This window comes from Colletes gigas, unplaced genomic scaffold (genome assembly GCF_013123115.1).
Source record: "Colletes gigas isolate AHSC1104 unplaced genomic scaffold, ASM1312311v1 Colletes_gigas_Sc00047, whole genome shotgun sequence".
NCBI classification, from domain to species: Eukaryota; Metazoa; Arthropoda; class Insecta; order Hymenoptera; family Colletidae; genus Colletes; species Colletes gigas.
In genome coordinates this window covers 875,834-889,950 of record NW_025106676.1, presented here as the reverse complement: position 1 = coordinate 889,950, position 14,117 = coordinate 875,834, and the positions used below count along the sequence as shown (strand labels likewise).

General features: G+C 30.1%; 4 protein-coding genes across 8 annotated transcripts; 2 read left to right on the top strand and 2 right to left on the bottom strand.

Annotated features, from left to right (window-relative positions):
- Positions 1-96: 96 nt before the first annotated feature.
- LOC122403244 (methyltransferase-like 26) lies at positions 97-4,360 on the top strand. 5 transcript variants are annotated; one of them, XM_043406636.1, is made up of 5 exons: positions 97-157; positions 399-594; positions 657-772; positions 3,409-3,470; positions 3,606-4,360. In XM_043406636.1, exons 4-5 carry the CDS (start codon positions 3,436-3,438, stop codon positions 4,249-4,251), a joined length of 681 nt encoding a protein of 226 aa, XP_043262571.1. In that variant the 5' UTR covers positions 97-157; positions 399-594; positions 657-772; positions 3,409-3,435; the 3' UTR covers positions 4,252-4,360. The 5 variants fall into 5 exon arrangements, with proteins under 5 accessions (XP_043262571.1, XP_043262570.1, XP_043262572.1 ...); XM_043406635.1 differs by having other exon boundaries at positions 3,405-3,470; XM_043406637.1 differs by lacking the exon at positions 657-772 and having other exon boundaries at positions 3,405-3,470.
- Positions 4,361-4,429: 69 nt separating this feature from the next.
- LOC122403247 (ATPase WRNIP1-like) lies at positions 4,430-6,743 on the bottom strand. Its single transcript, XM_043406638.1, has 6 exons — positions 6,608-6,743; positions 6,168-6,458; positions 5,895-6,079; positions 5,025-5,832; positions 4,733-4,954; positions 4,430-4,646 (listed from the first exon to the last, which is right to left on the bottom strand). The coding sequence occupies exons 2-6, from the start codon at positions 6,448-6,450 to the stop codon at positions 4,534-4,536; spliced, it is 1,611 nt and encodes a 536-aa protein (XP_043262573.1). The 5' UTR covers positions 6,451-6,458; positions 6,608-6,743; the 3' UTR covers positions 4,430-4,533.
- On the top strand, positions 6,734-10,450 carry LOC122403243 (protein O-mannosyltransferase 1). The gene is made up of 7 exons (XM_043406632.1): positions 6,734-6,958; positions 7,184-7,362; positions 7,478-7,779; positions 8,350-8,524; positions 8,599-9,685; positions 9,771-10,072; positions 10,160-10,450. Exons 1-7 carry the CDS (start codon positions 6,839-6,841, stop codon positions 10,344-10,346), a joined length of 2,352 nt encoding a protein of 783 aa, XP_043262567.1. The 5' UTR covers positions 6,734-6,838; the 3' UTR covers positions 10,347-10,450.
- Positions 10,451-10,934: 484 nt separating this feature from the next.
- Positions 10,935-13,940, bottom strand: LOC122403239 (BTB/POZ domain-containing protein 2-like). Its single transcript, XM_043406628.1, has 5 exons — positions 13,578-13,940; positions 12,472-13,462; positions 11,814-11,981; positions 11,559-11,735; positions 10,935-11,472 (listed from the first exon to the last, which is right to left on the bottom strand). The coding sequence occupies exons 2-5, from the start codon at positions 13,363-13,365 to the stop codon at positions 11,308-11,310; spliced, it is 1,404 nt and encodes a 467-aa protein (XP_043262563.1). The 5' UTR covers positions 13,366-13,462; positions 13,578-13,940; the 3' UTR covers positions 10,935-11,307.
- Positions 13,941-14,117: the final 177 nt, after the last annotated feature.

The following is a 14,117-nucleotide window of genomic DNA, read 5'->3' as shown; positions in this document are numbered from 1 at the left end:
TTAATATGGCAGTATGGCACATGGGCAAAAAGTAACAACTGTTACTCTGATCATGGCCCTCGCTAAGTAACTAGAATCTTAGAATTAGAGATGGCTGGAACTGCTAACTGCTACTTGTGAATTACTCGTGATTTGATCATGTTCGTCCCCAATCACGGTGATTTTTCATTATTAGCGAAAGAGTATAACTATTCTTTGCACACGTCATCAAAATCATCATTTTAAATACAAATACACCCTTAATTTGTATATTTTATGCACAGAGAGTTTCTATTTTGGATGACTCATTTAAATTTATTCAATCAAATATTTTCGAAACTGTTGATTATACCAAAAACTGTTTCAAATAAAAGTTGAATAGTTTCAGGGGGCACGTAATCTAAGTAAGATTTTTCTAGATGGACAAATGGAGGTCAACTTAATTTTGTTAATCCACCAATCGATTCAACTTATTATTTTCTTTTGCAATCACTGATGTTACTATGAAACTGTTATGAATTACATTGACCAAGTCTTGATTTTTGAAAGAAAGAATGCGATTGATGATTCGTATTCTACCAATCGGAAACCTTTTGATGCATTTGAGTAATATAGGTAAGTCTCTTTACATTACATCAATTATAAATTATACCTATTTAAATATTTTTTAAATATAGGTCAAAAGTTTCTAAATAAATGCGACAAGTGTATGGTAGTTAACTTATCTATGAGTGACACCTTACGTGTGGCATAACCTGAAAGTTAAAGTTTCACTTTGTAAAATGTACCTCTGGTAGGTAAATCATTTATAAGAATTGTTAAGATTGAATGTACTGACACTACAGATTATAATAAGTAATAGTTGCTAAGTGACTTTTGGTAAGATAAATATGCAACTTACTTATTTAAACAAGTTTTAGATTATGTGCGATTTGAGAAAATTTAGAAAAAAATTTTTTTTGTACGCGCATATAACATTCGTGCTTGAAACATAAACGTTTCTCGTTATTCACGTGTTAATTTTATTTTTTGTAGCACCTGACTTATATTACTTTGTATTACGTGAGTTTACACGAGAATTTAAACGTCGTGAGTAAAAAGTACTATTCATCACAATGAAATGTCATTATGAGGTATTAGGTGTATCAAGAAATGCGTCTGACGATGATTTGAAAAAAGCTTATAGAAAACTAGCACTGAAATGGCATCCTGACAAAAATTTGGACACTGCAGAACAAGCAAAAGAACAATTTCAAATTGTTCAACAAGCTTGGGAAGTGCTAAGTGATCCTCATGAACGTGCTTGGTATGATAATCATTATGAGGCCATCTTAAAAGGTGGCATTGGTGAAGATTACAAAGATGATTCTATCGATCTCTTCCAATATTTCTCAACCACTTGCTTCAAAGGGTATGGAGACAATGAAAAAGGATTTTATACTGTTTATCGCACTGTTTTTGAAAAACTGACAGCTGAAGATGCAGAATTTGCAAAAGATGGAAATTCGGATGAAATTCCAGGATTTGGAGATTCTCAAAGTTCATACACCAATGTTGTACATAATTTTTATGCATATTGGCAAAGTTATAGTACGAAGAGATCGTTTGCTTGGTTAGATTCTTACGATGTAAGGAATGCTTCTAATAGAAAAGTTGCACGATTTATTGAAAAGAAAAATAAAATAATTAGGGATAAAGCTAAAAGAGAAAGGAATGAACAAGTAAGAAATTTAGTAGCTTTTGTACGTAAACGCGATGAACGTGTACAAGCTCATGCAAAAAAACTTGCTGAACGTGCAAGAGATAATTTAAAGAAAGTAGAAGAACGGAAAAAACAACAATTACTAGAAAGACAAAAACAACTGAGAGAACATACAGAATCCGAATGGTCGAAATTTTCGAACATAGAGGCTGAACTTAAAAATATAGAAGCTAATCTCGCTCGTGAATTTGGTGAAAATTTATCTTCAGAAACAGACATAGAAGATGAAAACACTGTACATGATAATACTCTTTACTGTGTAGCTTGTAATAAAATATTTAAAACACATAAAGCATATACAAATCATGAAAACTCCAAAAAACATAAAGATAATATTGTTACAATGAAGGCTTCTATGATAAAAGATGATAAAGAATTTGAAAGTTCTCAAGACAGTGATATTAGCTCACAATCAGCATCAGAAAGTAACAAAAAATTAGCAACAGATTCACAAATGCCTGACTTTCTACTAAATCCTGTTCAAAACAGTTCGTCATATAATGAAGACAATACCAAGGAAGAAACTTCGGAAGAAGAGTTAATATCGGATGACGATGATGATGAGCATTCTGAAAACCCAGCAAAAATTAAACAAAAAAAATATTACGCGGAAAGCACTAATGCTGCAGTAGATTCTCAAATGGATAGTGCTATTTATATCCCACATAAGGTAACTGAAAATGACAATGAATGTGTAACTTCTGAAGATGAGCTTATTTCTGATCAAGAAGATGAAGAAGTTCCTCAACCTAAGAAACAGAAGAAGAAAAAACGAAAGAAGAACATTCAGAATTCATTAACAGAGCAGGCTAGTGAAGAAGAAGATACAAGTATTAATGAAGATGCAATGTTATCAAAGAAACAACGTAAAAAACAACAGCAGAAAAAGGCACTATTAAGCAAAGTTATAGAAAATAATCAGCAAGTGTTTAATGACAAAAAAGAGATTGAAGATCAGACAAAGAAAGAAAATTTAAAAGAAAATAACGTAATTGATGAAAAAAATAAAAGCAAAAAATCTAAAAATGTAAAAAACCTAGGTACACCAACAGAAAAAACCAGCAAAAGTAAAAGCAAAAATATTTGTATTAGGTGTAAAGTTGAATTTCCTAGTCAAAATAAATTATTTGAACACTTGAAAAAAACTAACCACTATAAATTCCGCGGAGCACAGTGAAAATGAAAATAAATCAAGAAAGATCAAGTAAATGCAAAGTAAATAATGTCAAACAAACTCGTTAATCCTTAAAGAACTTATCTATTGTAGTTTCATTTATTTGTTAAAGAAATGTGAAGGATATTTGATCAATAAACGTATCCTACAAATCAATGTGTTTTCTTGTACCATAAATACAAAATGTGTTATACATTGTCTAAATTAAATATTTAGAAAAAGAAATTATTAAATGAGCAAATATTATTTGTAATGCTGTTAGTATCTAGTAAATAAACAATAGCTGTACAAGTTTTGATTAAAATTAATTTGTATTTTATGCAAAGACCTTTTTTTGCATTGTATTAAATTAGAAATATTATTTAGAATTATGCTAGATTTAATACTAAAGCATATAATACATGCAAATTTAATTTGTATGGAAGTTATATTTGTTTCTTAATAATATACACTTTAAGATTGCAAAATGTTCATATTTGAATTTTTCAGGTAGAAACCAAAATCAAAGTAACAATTAAGCATGAATACAATTATCCAATGTGCTAATACTCACAGGTAAGATTTGTACTGTTTTTTCTTTTTATCCTTAAAAGTTTTCTAAACAAATATATGTAACAAAACAAAGCTCATTTTAAAGTAAATAAAAAATTTCGGTATACATAATTTAAATATATTTGACTTCAATTTAAGGTCTAAAATTATGGCTGCCAAAAAACTTATTTATCCTGCAGCTGATCGTAACAAGGATCCAATACTCTCGGTTCTTCAAAAATATATTCAACGTGGTTCAAACCAAATATTTTTGGAGATTGCATCTGGTTCTGGACAACATATAGCCCATTTTGCCCCCCATTTTCCAGATATTACATTTTATCCTTCGGAATATGAGCGAAGATTGCTAGAAAGTATCGCGATGTATGCACATGGTTTAATAAATATAAATCATGCATTGAAAATAGATATTACCACAAATTTTCTTACTTGGGGTAATGGTATTTTTAAAGAATCAAGTATTGATTATATCTACAATGCAAATATGATGCACATTTCACCTTATCAATGTACTATTGGTTTATTTCAAAATGCGGGTAAATTATTAAAGAACAATGGTTACCTGTTTACATATGGACCATATGCTGTAGATGGGAAAATAACGCCAGAAAGTAATATTAATTTTGATAAATCTTTGAAGCTTCAAGATCCAAGTTGGGGTCTTAGAGACATTAAAGATTTAAAAGAATTGGCACAAGAAAATGGTATTCAATTAATAGACATTGTTGATATGCCTGCTAATAATAAAACTATTATATGGAAAAAAGTGCTAAATCAAGAATAAGACTGCACCAACATGAACAAAATGCACATGTAACCGAAGTATTAATTAATATTTGACTATACCTGACTTACTAAGTACATTAGGTGTTGTTTTAAAATATTTAAATTTCACATTATTAAATATTATATTACATATAGTATAAAAACTATACTTATATTTATATGTATTTTTTGTTTAGGTTTGATAACTAGTACAGTTTATACACTATGTTTTCCATTTCTTAAGTAATACTGTATATGTAATATAACAAAAACTTACATATTCTCATTCAAATGAAAATATTCATACAATACAGCTTTCATCAAAGTCAAAAAAGTTTACATTTTCTAATCCTTCTGGTAAATAATTTAATCCTGATTCATCTTTATGTCTCATGTTATAACCCTTACTGTATCCTAAAATAAAATTTATATGAAATACATACATTTCTATAGTGTAATATTTGTCCTTTTAATGTTAATGAACAACATAAATCAATTACCAAGATTTTTCATCAGTTTTGTTGGAGCATTTCTTAAATGTAAGGGTACTGCTGGTTGAGAACCTTTGTGTTCGGCTACTACTCTCTGAGCAGCTCTAAGAGCATCTTCCATTAATCGTGATTTTGGTGCTCTTGCCAAGTATATTGTACATTGTGTTAAAAGAACATCACACTCGGGCATTCCTACCATTTTACAACCATGCATTGTATGTACAGCAATTCCTGGAAATAATTTAATGTATTAAACAATTTTTTACATAACAATCAGTGTCATATTAAAATTTTATACTACCAAGTGCTTTCGGGTCTGCTAAACCAATATCTTCACATGCCATTCGCACTAATCTTCGTGCAATATAAACCGGATTTTCGCCGCCTAATATCATTCTGGTCAGCCAATAAAGGGAAGCGTTTTCATCACTTGCTCTAACAGATTTGTGTAGAGCAGAAATCATATCATAATGTTGTTCACCTTTCTTATCATATAACATGTGAGTCTTCTTAAGACCTTCCTTAATGTCATTCAATGTGATTGTCACAGGACCAGTTTTTAAAAAATCTTCTCCTGATACTTTACATTGTATTGCTAATTCAAGACCACCTAAAGCTATTCGAGCATCGCCATCGCATGTTCCTGCCAACCATTCTATAGTTGGTTCATCTATAATAAATTTTGGTATTTTTGAAGCATTTTCTAATGGTTCTGATGATTTGTATACTATTCCATCTACTGAGGATACAGCTCGATTTAATATAGATATTAAATTAAGTACAGTTAGTTTTTCCAAAACGATGACTCTACAACGACTTAAAAGTGCAGAATTTAGACTGAATGAAGGATTTTCTGTTGTAGCACCAATTAATGTAATGGTTCCAGATTCAACATGAGGTAAAAATACATCTTGTTGGGCTTTATTAAAACGATGTATTTCATCCATAAATATTACTGTCCTTCTGTTAAATTTTAATTCATTAGATGCTATGGTGATCATTTCTTTTATTTCACTGACACCAGCCATTGCTGCAGACAATTTAACATATCTCATTTTACCATTTGATTTATTTTTGCATATATGAGCTATGACATTTGCCAGAGATGTCTAGAAATAAATGAATTTGTACATATATTTGTGTAAATAAAGTTATAGCATTTTCTAAGTACCTTTCCACAACCAGGTGGGCCCCATAAAATTATATTTGGTACTTCAGATTTATGTAATAATTGAAAAAGTATAGTGGATGGCCCAAGAATATGCGTTTGTCCAACATAACCTGTAAGTGTTGTAGGTCTCATCCGTTCGGCAAGTGGTACATGATCGTTTCCAAATGACTTTTTAATTTCTGTATCTATCTAGTAATTATTATTGTTGTTAATGACTATTACAGATTCAAATATCATAATTCTTTATTTTGTGAAACGAAAAAATGTAATTACTTATACTGCTATTAGACGAAATTTTTGAACTTTCATCATTTGTGCTTATTGAAGTTGATTCTATTAAATTGCTTTTCCTTTTCATTGTTCCTAAATTAATCCTTTTTGCTTTTGTGTCATCTAATTTTATTAATTTCCCAATAGGACTACCATCTTTAAAGGATGTTGAAGATTCATTGCTTGTTGATTCGTTTAAAAATAAACATTTACTAACATGACCTTCTATCGTTGAAGAAGAAAATTCTTTAAAGCATATAGGACAAGCAATTTTATCACTGCTCATGTTTAAATCTGTAACAGACGCAATTCGTATAAACACAATTATATTTAATAATTATGAGACTAAGCCACAAACATCAAAAAGAAGGATTTGGAGTCTTTTGGCGTATGAAAACATTTAAATGATTTTTAATATAATTTAACTTAGAAAAGCTTCTTACTTTGTGAAAGGATATGTTGTAAGTACAAGATAGCTACACGTGTTGCGCAAGAAGGACGATAAAGATGGACTTTCGGTAACGGTACCGTTATACAATATTTTCTCTATAGAAGCGACGAATCCCTATCATTCCGTTAGATGCTAAGGAAGTTCGTCATTACTAGTGTCGCCGTCGATGCACTCAATTATGCCAACTCTGGTCGCACTACTTTAATAACTGTTGATTCTCGCGATGGAAGTTCGACGCAGGCGAACAAAGATTGAAGATAATAAACAGTCGCAAGCTCAAAGCGCCAAGTTTGATTATGACCGTACTTTTGCCAAATCTGCCGAAAACATTCAACGAGACAAGGTGAAAGTTTAATTAAAAAACTAACATGAGGACATGTTATATTTATCATTTTATAGCTTCTCCAAAGTTTACATTTTCACATTTTGTTCGATATTTCGATACAAAATGAATTGATTTAACTAATACCTACTACAATTTAATAATGATTATTTGGTGTTTATGTCTTTTTTTTTTAATTTCACTATATTTACATCGCCATTAATGTATTAATTATTTTTTTAATAGAAAAATGGAGAAATTGCTTCGAACACGTTCGACAAATCTAAGCTGGAGGAACAGTCGGAAAATATAGGAGCACGAACCCGGATTAAAATAAGCTTCGAGATTGATATAATTTCAGTTATTTTACTGTTGGCTGGAGTTATCACTCGCCTTTATCGTTTAGAGGAACCACGAAGTATAGTGTAAGCAATTTCCGACATTTATGAAAATAACAAAAGTTAAAAACAATTTTGTAGTAAATATAACTTTTTATAAAATGAATTAAAAGAAAATATTAATCGGTTTTACTTGAAACAGATTTGATGAATTGCATTATGGAAAATATGTGGGACTCTACATGAAGAAGACGTTTTTTTTCGATTCACATCCTCCTCTAGGAAAGCAGATTCTTTCCGCAGCTGCATATTTTGCGGATTTTGATGGACAATTCAAATTTGATAGAATAGGAAGTCCGTATACGGATGCTGTTCCTTTGTTCGCATTACGATTAGTACCTGCGTTATGTGGCAGCCTTCTAATTCCAACAGCTTATTACTTGATTTCAGAATTAGGTCTAAAACAATGGACCGCTGCATTAGCTGGAATATTACTACTATTTGGTAATCCATTATATTATATATTACACTTGAGGATGAAAAGATAGCACATCCTATATTTTGTTGCTTGATTTGAATGGATCTAATGATTTTAGTTACGAACGTTCTTTTGTTTTTCTATCTTCTCTGTTGGAATCTCGCTCATTGGACATAGTTGGTTTTTTGTCCTTTTGCTTGAATTTTCTTTGAAATTTTTATTCTAATTTTCGAGGATTCACTGTACTTTTCTTCTAAAACATTCATGTGTTAGAATAGCCAACAGAATCTCCCAATCATAACTTTATCAATAATAATTAAAAAATATTAATGATTTTAAACAGTACATTTAGGATGTGTGGTGAAATCTAAAGCAAAAAAAATATTGTAAAATTATATAAATCTTTGTGAAAAAGATTAAATGTGTGCAGTTATTAAATGTAGAGGCACTATAAAATATTAAGCTTTGAGTATTATTAATTAATTGTTTTATACTTCAAGCTTTTAGTTAAGTGTGCTATCATTTTGTCCCTGAGTGTATCAGTAGAGTTATCAGCATGCTTGAACAAGCTAAGTTTGTTTATTATTATATTTTAGATAATGCACTTTTAACACAATCAAGATTTATCTTGATGGAAAGTATTCTAATGCAATTTTCATTATTTGGATTTATGTGTATTATAAAATTCAGAAAAGTAATGGATCGACCAACAACTTTATCCTGGTGGATATGGTTAATTTTGGGCATTGTAAACTTAACATGTGCATTATGGTACAGTTTTAAAAATGTTATGCAATTTTGATACTTGGGTTTATTATAGTAAACATTAAAAGATTTTTTTTCAGTGTAAAATATGTTGGATTATATTCATTAATCCTTGCTGTATTTCTAATCAGTTATGATTATTGGACTCTAATACCAAGGAAGACTTTATCTAGCACAGTATTATATATTCATCTCATATTGAGAATTTTTGTAATATTGGGTGTTATTTGTACCATTTATTTGTCAGTATTTTATATTCATTTATCAATACTCTCTAAAGCTGGACCACATGATGCAATAATGACAAGTGCTTTTCAAGCAAGTTTGGATGGAGGTCTTGCTAGCATTACAAAAGGCCAACCTTTAGAAGTAACACATGGGTCACAAATTACTTTAAGACATACATATGGGAGAGCTTGCTGGCTTCATAGTCATAATCATATCTATCCATTAAAATATGCAGATAATAGGGGTAGTTCACATCAGCAACAAGTTACATGTTACTCTTTTAAAGATGTCAACAATTGGTGGATTGTAAAAAGGCCAGATAGAAATGATTTAGTTGTTACAAAACCTAGTGAACCAATAAAACACGGAGATGTGATACAACTGGTGCATGGAATTACAAGTAGAGCATTAAATTCGCATGATGTTGCAGCCCCAATGACACCTCAGAGTCAAGAGGTGTCTTGTTACATTGATTATAATGTGTCCATGAGTGTTCAAAATCTTTGGAGAGTAGAAATTACTAATAAAGATAATGTTGGCAATGTCTGGTATGCAATACAAAGTCAAGTGCGTTTAATACACGTAAATACAGATTATGCATTAAAATTTAGTGGAAGACAATTACCTGATTGGGGTTTTAATCAACATGAAGTAGTGGCAGATAAATTTGTGGGTCAAGTAGACTCTATATGGAATGTTGAAGAACATAGGTACACTAGAAGCGAAGATCAGAAACAAAGAGAAAGAGAATTGATCAATGCTGAAATGATTCCATTGCAAGCTACTACTTTAAGTTTTTGGGAAAAGTTTGTAGAATTGCAGATAAAAATGCTTTTCAGTGGTCAAGAAGGGCAAAATAGTCACATGTATTCTAGCAGTCCTTTAGATTGGCCACTAATGTCTAGAGGAATTGCATACTGGGTTTCAAATGATAGTAATGTAAGTAGAAATTTAATTACATTTATATAAGTTTTTCAAATTCCGTAATATTCGTTAGTATTAGTATGTTTCGTTTTTATTACAGGCACAAGTACACCTTTTAGGAAATATAGTAATCTGGTATTCTGGAACAGTCTGTATAGTCATATACACACTTCTATTAATATTTTACATGTTACGAAGGAGACGAATGTATTTTGATATCTCACATGTAGAATGGAACAGATTTTCTAATATTGGAAGAACCTTATTAGCTGGATACTTGTTACATTTCTTACCCTTCAATTTCGTCGAAAGAACTCTTTTTCTTCATCATTATTTACCGGCATTCATTTTTAAACTATTACTAACAGCTGCAACAATAGAACATCTGTACTACTTAATTGCGTACGTCGAAAAATCATTACATACAATTCTCGTTATTAAATAAGGTTATAAAGATTAGTTCACTAATTCATTTCTTTCAACTTTCAGAATTCGATACCAACAAAAGTTTTTATCATATGCATTCAAGTGCAGTATTTTTATATGGATATTTTGTATTATTTATGTATTTAATAAGTTTGCTGTACTCAGTTATGGGACAACACCATTAAGTGCTAAGGAAGTTTTAAAGTTAAGATGGCGAGATACATGGGACTTCATTGTACATAAAACGTAAGAAATTATTTAAATTTAAAATATTTTAAATATTGTTATTTATTTGTATCGAAAAGTTTGATTTAAAGTGTATCAATCATATTATAGCAATAAGATATATGTATTTTTGTCTATGTAGTATATGATGCACAAATTTTAATTATTATTGGATATACTTTACATTATCAAGATACAAGTATAGGTGACATAGATTTATTATTTTTTGTACTGTAAAGTAGGTACTTAATCACATAGACTGGTTACATTTTTTAATCTATTTGTTAATTAATATATGTCTTTATATGAATAATACATAAAGTTAAGCACAAAATCTGTAACATTTATGATAGTTATATATTAATGTTTAATACAAAATGTATATAATTTGGTAAAAATTTGTACGTTCAGAATTTATATTTAAAAGTCCAATAAATCAAATATGATAAAATCATAAATATAATAAAAATTTTGTATCTTACACCTGTGTTTTTATATATTGAATGAAATATTACAGATGAATAGTAAATAGTATATGATATGTGATAAATAGATAATTACATTTTTGTAAAATAATAAAATTGTTAGAAGTTTATAAATAATTTTAGAGGGAGAAACAGAAGTAGATACATATGATATTAATGTGCAATGTTAGTTTTAATAAAGACACTTAATTGTTAAAATCCAGGTTTCTTATTTGTTTTTCAAACCTTAATACTTTTATATAAATTAAGAACTTCGTTTTTTACAGGGCTGACTTTCATTATAACTAGAACCAATGAGTATAATTTTGTACAGTTGTTTAGTTTAAATTTGTTATAAAGGATAGCACCAATATAATTTGAAAAATAAAATAATGCACTAATAATATAATATACAATAGTAATAATGCATATTGCAGACTTCTGTCTTATCACAAATTCAAAATACGTATTTAAAATTCTTTTATGTAAGACAATTTTATTGTTGGTATGTAATACCAACAATTAATGATGAATAAATACTATAGATCGAATAAGACCATCTCGCACACTATTTACATTGTCGCCGATACCAAACGAGAAATATACATTATCACAGGTTACATTTTGAGCACAGACTCCCATTGGGTACCAACCGATTTTGTTAAAAACGACACCAACTCGATAAACCTATAGTTGAAAAAAGAACAGAAACAACTTCAGAAACAATTTTTAAATTAATAGTCTTCTATAAGATTTAATTTTTGAACATGTACCGTATTTTCCCGAATGTAAACAGGTCGATTAAACGTAATTTCCACGAGAGTATTAATATTTACTTTTGTCGATAAATGTGTATAAGTTAAACGAGTACCATCAGAATCAAGTAGGTGAGCATACAAAATTTCAGTATATGATGTATCACGATTAACAACATGATTCATATTACTAGCCTGTAACGGGTAGATAATATATAGCAATTAATACCAAATAAAATCTAATAAAATTTAATTTTTATACATGGAACTTACTGCACCCATAATTTGCGTTGGTACTTGTACACCCAGTATACAAATACTTTTATCTACAATAAAAGTAACAGATGAATCTAATGTATCTGCATTGGCACAATCTGTTTGTTGAAGTATACTTCTCATACAGTACTTTGGTCCTTCCATCCTACATCCTACATGTACATTCTATACAGGAAAATTCTGTACAGAATATCGAAAATGCAAAGTCTAAACCAATGATGGGCAAACTATTTTAGGGATAGATCAAAAAAAGAAAAGAAAAATTTTGGTGGGCCAATATAATTTAGTATAAAAAGCAATACATTTTTCTTCCAAAATCTTGTTTCTATTTTTTTTTTTTTTAATTTAAACATAAAAGCAAATAAGTATATTTTAATAATTTTATGCATGTTTCTTAGGCCCGATTTCTATATAAATATTCACAGCTATATTTTGTATATACAAAAAATATTCAAATTTCTATGGAAATTTCTACATATGCAAAAAATGGAACGTCCTTAAATGAATTTGTTTAAAACATTGAAATTGAAAATTTCTATACAATTGTTTTAAAATCTGCAGTGAGCTGGATAGAACCTTGAGGCAGACCACATCTGGCCCATGAGCCTTAGTTTGCCCATCATTAGACTAATCAAGGAATATTTCAGTAACTTACCAATGCATACTCTTTATTTGTAGTTGGCATTTTTAATGGTTTAATTCTACTGTGTGCATTAGTAGAAAATCCTTCAGGCATAGGTGCTTTATTACTAGTACACAGTATATTCATAAGAATTGCAAAAGATTCATCTTTAGTAAGCAATAATGACATTCCTGGCCCTTCTGCAAATTCCTGAGGACTTAAACTTAAAAATCTAATCTCGAATAAAGCATTACCAATTACAGATCTTAAAAATTTTCCATCATTGGCATCAAGAGATTTCCTTACGCATTCTGCTTTTGCCCAAGATTCCATAGCATAAAATAATTCTATTTCAGAATTTATTTGTAAATTTTCTTGTTCTAATACGGTTAAGACAGTTCCTAATTCAACATCTTTCCAACTAGATTCTTTTAAAACTTCACATGTCTTTGTGCAAATAATTTGGAGGCATTTTTCCATAAGCACAGGTTCCTCAAACAACTTAGCAAATTCATAAGCTCTGCAGGCTTTTTTTGGTGATAAATCAGACCATAGATACTTTGTACATTCTTCTACCAATGAAGGAAGCATATATTTCTTGCCACAATAGCATAATTCGCAAGCCAACTCAAAAGAACCCAAATCAACTCGGTCTGTGTATATATATTCTAGCAGAGCCTTAAATGCTTCTGGTTGAATATCTGGTATCGGTATCGGATCATTTTTTTCTGCCATGCCTCCAAAAAACATCACTTCGAACACAGGACTAGACATAGCCAAAAATAATTTATGTCCTTTTAGTGTTTGTTGATGAGGTTCTTCCCCAACAATAAAATTGCAGTCTGACCATTGTCCTGTCTCCAATAAATATTGGATGCGTTCTGATATCTTTTGTTTATTTATCTGCCAATCATAAGGCAGACCCATTTTCACAGAATTTGGAACACAAAATTAATTTAGATTCGTAAACTTCACGCAGAATAAAATTATAATGATGCAGGCAAGGAACAGAAGAAGCCAAACCCTTAAAATACAAAACTTTCATGGGAAAAGGTGTAAAAGAACAATATATTAGAAACGAAGGTTTAAATATCTCTAAAGCAATAAACTGACGTATTTAGCTTAATAACCATACATACCTATCTCTCTACGATACGTATTATCGCTATAAATACAAAATATGACATAAACGGTGCCAAAAAAATTCGTAGAATGGTCCAATGAACATCAAAATACGCGCGGGAAACTAAGGATTTTACTATGTTACAGAACCATGTAGCATTCCGTGTGTATTTCAATTGTGTAGCTCACTCAGAATTTCACTTCTGGTAATGATTTTTCTGTTAATTAAAGAAATAACGAACAACAAGCAGATTGCACAAGTGTAGAAACACGCATCTCGTTCGGTGCGTGAAATGCTACGCCATCTTGGTTATTCCCGCACTCCATTACATCGTTTTTTCTGAAGTCGTTGATACTCCGTCTCAACAACTTTAACGTAGTTTTCGATTATACGCGCGGTACTTTCTAAGGTTGATCTGATTCAAATAAATGTATATTCATGTAGAGAAGGGTGACTTGTATGTTGTTAATTTCGAAATAGCGAACATTCGAACGGTGTAGGGTACAGTGCAAATAACCAAAATATCCTCGAAGATGCTAGTAGATTTTAAAATCGA